Below are 2,964 nucleotides of genomic sequence, written 5' to 3' on the forward strand. Positions count from 1 at the left end.
GGTGAGAGTGGCACCCTTTTTATTCCTGATCTTGGAGGAAAAGCTTTCAGTCTTTCACCATCGAGTTTGATATTAGCTGTGGGCTTGTCATAGAAGGCCTTTATCATGTTGAGATATGTTCCTTCTGTGTCTAATTTGTTAAGAGTTTTTATCATGCATGGATGTTGAATTTTGTCAAATGCTGTTTTTGTAGATATTGAGATGATCTTATGATTCTTCTCTTTCATTCTATTAATATGATGTATTACATCGATTCGTGTATGTTGAGTCATCCTTGCATCCCAGGGGTAAATTCTACGTGGTCAGGGTATGTAGTCCTTTTAATGTGCTGATGAATTTGACTTGCTAGCATTTTATTGAGGATTTTTACATCTGTAGTCATCAGGGAAATTGGCCTGTAGTTTCTTTTCTAGTAATGGTCTCTTTCTGGTTATGGTATCAGGATAATGCTGGCCTTGTAAAATGAGTTTGGGAGTGTTCTATTCTCTTTACTTTTTTCGGGAAGAATGTGAGAAGGATTGGTATTCATTCTTCTTTAAATGTTTGGTAAAATTCACTAGTGCAGCCATCTGGTTTCAGGCTTTTTTTGGTGGAAGATTTTGATGACTGATCCAATCTCTTTACTCATAATTAATTTATTTAGCTTTTCTATTTCTTTCTGATTCAGTCTTAGTAAGTTATGTTTCTAAGAATTTTTCAATTTCTTCTAGGTTTGTTGGCACATATATAGTTGTTCATAATTATTTTTTTTTTTTAAGAGAAAAAAGGTCACTATTGAACCCTTACTGCTCTGGTCTCTATGGGTCTGCAAACAAAATAAAGGCTTTGTGTCCGGCAGGGAGCACTGCCAGATGGCAGCACTCCCCAGCCTGTCCCCTTCCCCTTAAAGTTGGTCTCCTTCTCCTACTCTCTGTACGGTGAGGCTCAAACACGTACTTGAGGAAAACTTTTAATCTCATTTATGGGTTAACTTCTGTAACATAAGTTATTTTAGTCAAGGCCTTTTTTTTTTTTTTTTTTTTTTTTACTGCTTAGTCAAGTAGAGAACAATGAGCTGCTCTTGTCATGTCAGGATGACGCTCCTGCTCTGTTGGCAGTGCCGTGAGTCTGAGAGTTGTTTTCCTAGTGGTGGTGACAGAGGAGCCGTGACTCATTCCTGTGCTTTCACCTGCTCGCCCCTGAAACAAAGGCATGCATTTGACTCCAGGCTGTGTGTTGAGTTAATGGCCTTTACGAGATTGGCTGGGGCAGTTCTGGCTTTTTTTTTTTTTTTTTTTTTTTTTTTTTACTTCTTCCAAACAACCCCAATGAGTCAGGCAGTTCACAGACATTTCATTTACTATTTTGGCAGTGATTCTGGATACCAGTTGTTTCTTCAGATGATTTACATTCAACGTTTGTTTTTGTTTTTTGGGGGGGAACTTGATAGAAAATGCTCAAGAGTTTCTCACATTTCTGTGTTTCAGAGCCATTTCATGGACTCACTTTCCACACTTGTCAACCATGCTGCCTTGCTCCCAGGACCACGTAAAGCCCGCTGAGCATTAATCTCCATCAGCACAAACTAGACTGCAGGTAACTCCAACTTACGTGAGTGGTGGTTCTCTGTCACGTTGCATGACTGTGATTAAGGTAATAAATAAAGGTTTCATTTGTGGTCCAGTTATTTTTGTTTTAAAATGTGTTTGATAACTGCCACCAAAGAAAAGTCAATCCGTTTGACTTCTGTTTTATGGCTATCCATTCTTAAGTATAAAAGAATTAAAATTAAAATCCTATTAAGTATGTTCAGAAGCATCACCTCCAACTTTACTAAAATCGAGGGGAAGGTTTGGATCAAATTCACTTTGAGTTTGGCTTGACTAATAGACTCACTAAGCAGATTGGCGTTTTAACGGGAATGAAAAGAATCTAACAGGTTTTTTTGGATACTTGCAATTCAGCTTTAAACTTTTTTCTCTCATCATGTTCTAAAGTGAGGACTCTTAAAGTCTTTATAAAAGCTCTATTAACGAGTTTTATTACATAGTTTTTTGCCCCAAGTGAGAACTTTGATTTCTCTTCCCCCTCTTCAGTCTCAGTCTAGGGGGACTTCTTGGAGACTTCTGAATCCTTTCGTAACATTCCTACTCTGTGTGATGTATGAAAACTCCACCAGTATGGTACCTGGAGCCATGTTATTATAAATGTGGCAGTTTTTTGAGCAGTGATCTCTCATATTGTGCAGTATTTGCTCTTCAGGAGTTTATGTGTAATGAAAACCTCTCTCTGGTCATTGAAAAGTCTGTGTAGGAGAGAGTAAAGATATTTTCTCATTTTTTTCCTTCGAGAATCATTCATTCAAAAATCTCTCAACACCAAGGCTAAAAAAGGCCTCTGCCTAGGCCGATTTTTATGCCAGTTCAATTTCTGAATTAACTTCATACTATAAATTTTGTGTTTAAAGTAACCAGTATAGGAGCATGCAGTATTTTTTTTTTTTTTTAACCTGGCTAATGACTTGCTTACACAATGAGGAGAACCAATTCAGTAACTTTCGTTCCTGCTTCTCTGACTTATGTCAGGCACAGAAAGAAGTTGCTCAGTCCCCTTGTGATATGAAGATATTTTTTGTAAAATAGAAGATTCTGTCGTCATGGAATGTGATGTAGGTCACGGCTCTTACTGATGCTACTGTCCTTCATTTAGGTTAAAATGGGGAACTCCGAGAGTCAGTACACATTTCAAGGATCTAAAAATCATAGCAATACTATTCCTGGTGCTAAGCAAAAGCCTTGCTCCCTGAAAATACGCAGCATTCACGCAAAAGACGACAAGTCGTTGCATGGATGGGGTCACGCAAGCAGCGGAGCAGGTTACAAATCCAGGTCCCTGGCCCGAAGCTGCCTTTCTCACTTTAAGAGTAATCAGCCTTACGCCTCGAGACTCGGTGGACCCGCCTGCAAAGTCTCCAAAGGCAACGCC

At 38.8% G+C, this 2,964-nt stretch overlaps 1 protein-coding gene across 1 annotated transcript in view; it reads left to right on the forward strand.

The window, feature by feature from the left end:
* Positions 1-2,964, forward strand: part of TIAM2 (T cell lymphoma invasion and metastasis 2) — a 129,948-nt gene that overhangs the window by 24,773 nt on the left and 102,211 nt on the right. Inside the window, exons 2-3 of the mRNA XM_011362728.2 lie at positions 1,467-1,575; positions 2,689-2,961. Coding sequence (XP_011361030.1) covers positions 2,695-2,961 — 267 coding nt within the window. The 5' untranslated portion in view covers positions 1,467-1,575; positions 2,689-2,694. The remainder of the gene's footprint in view (positions 1-1,466; positions 1,576-2,688; positions 2,962-2,964) is intronic.

The sequence above is a fragment of the Pteropus vampyrus genome, unplaced genomic scaffold, assembly GCF_000151845.1.
Source record: "Pteropus vampyrus isolate Shadow unplaced genomic scaffold, Pvam_2.0 Scaffold78, whole genome shotgun sequence".
Lineage (NCBI taxonomy): Eukaryota > Metazoa > Chordata > Mammalia > Chiroptera > Pteropodidae > Pteropus > Pteropus vampyrus.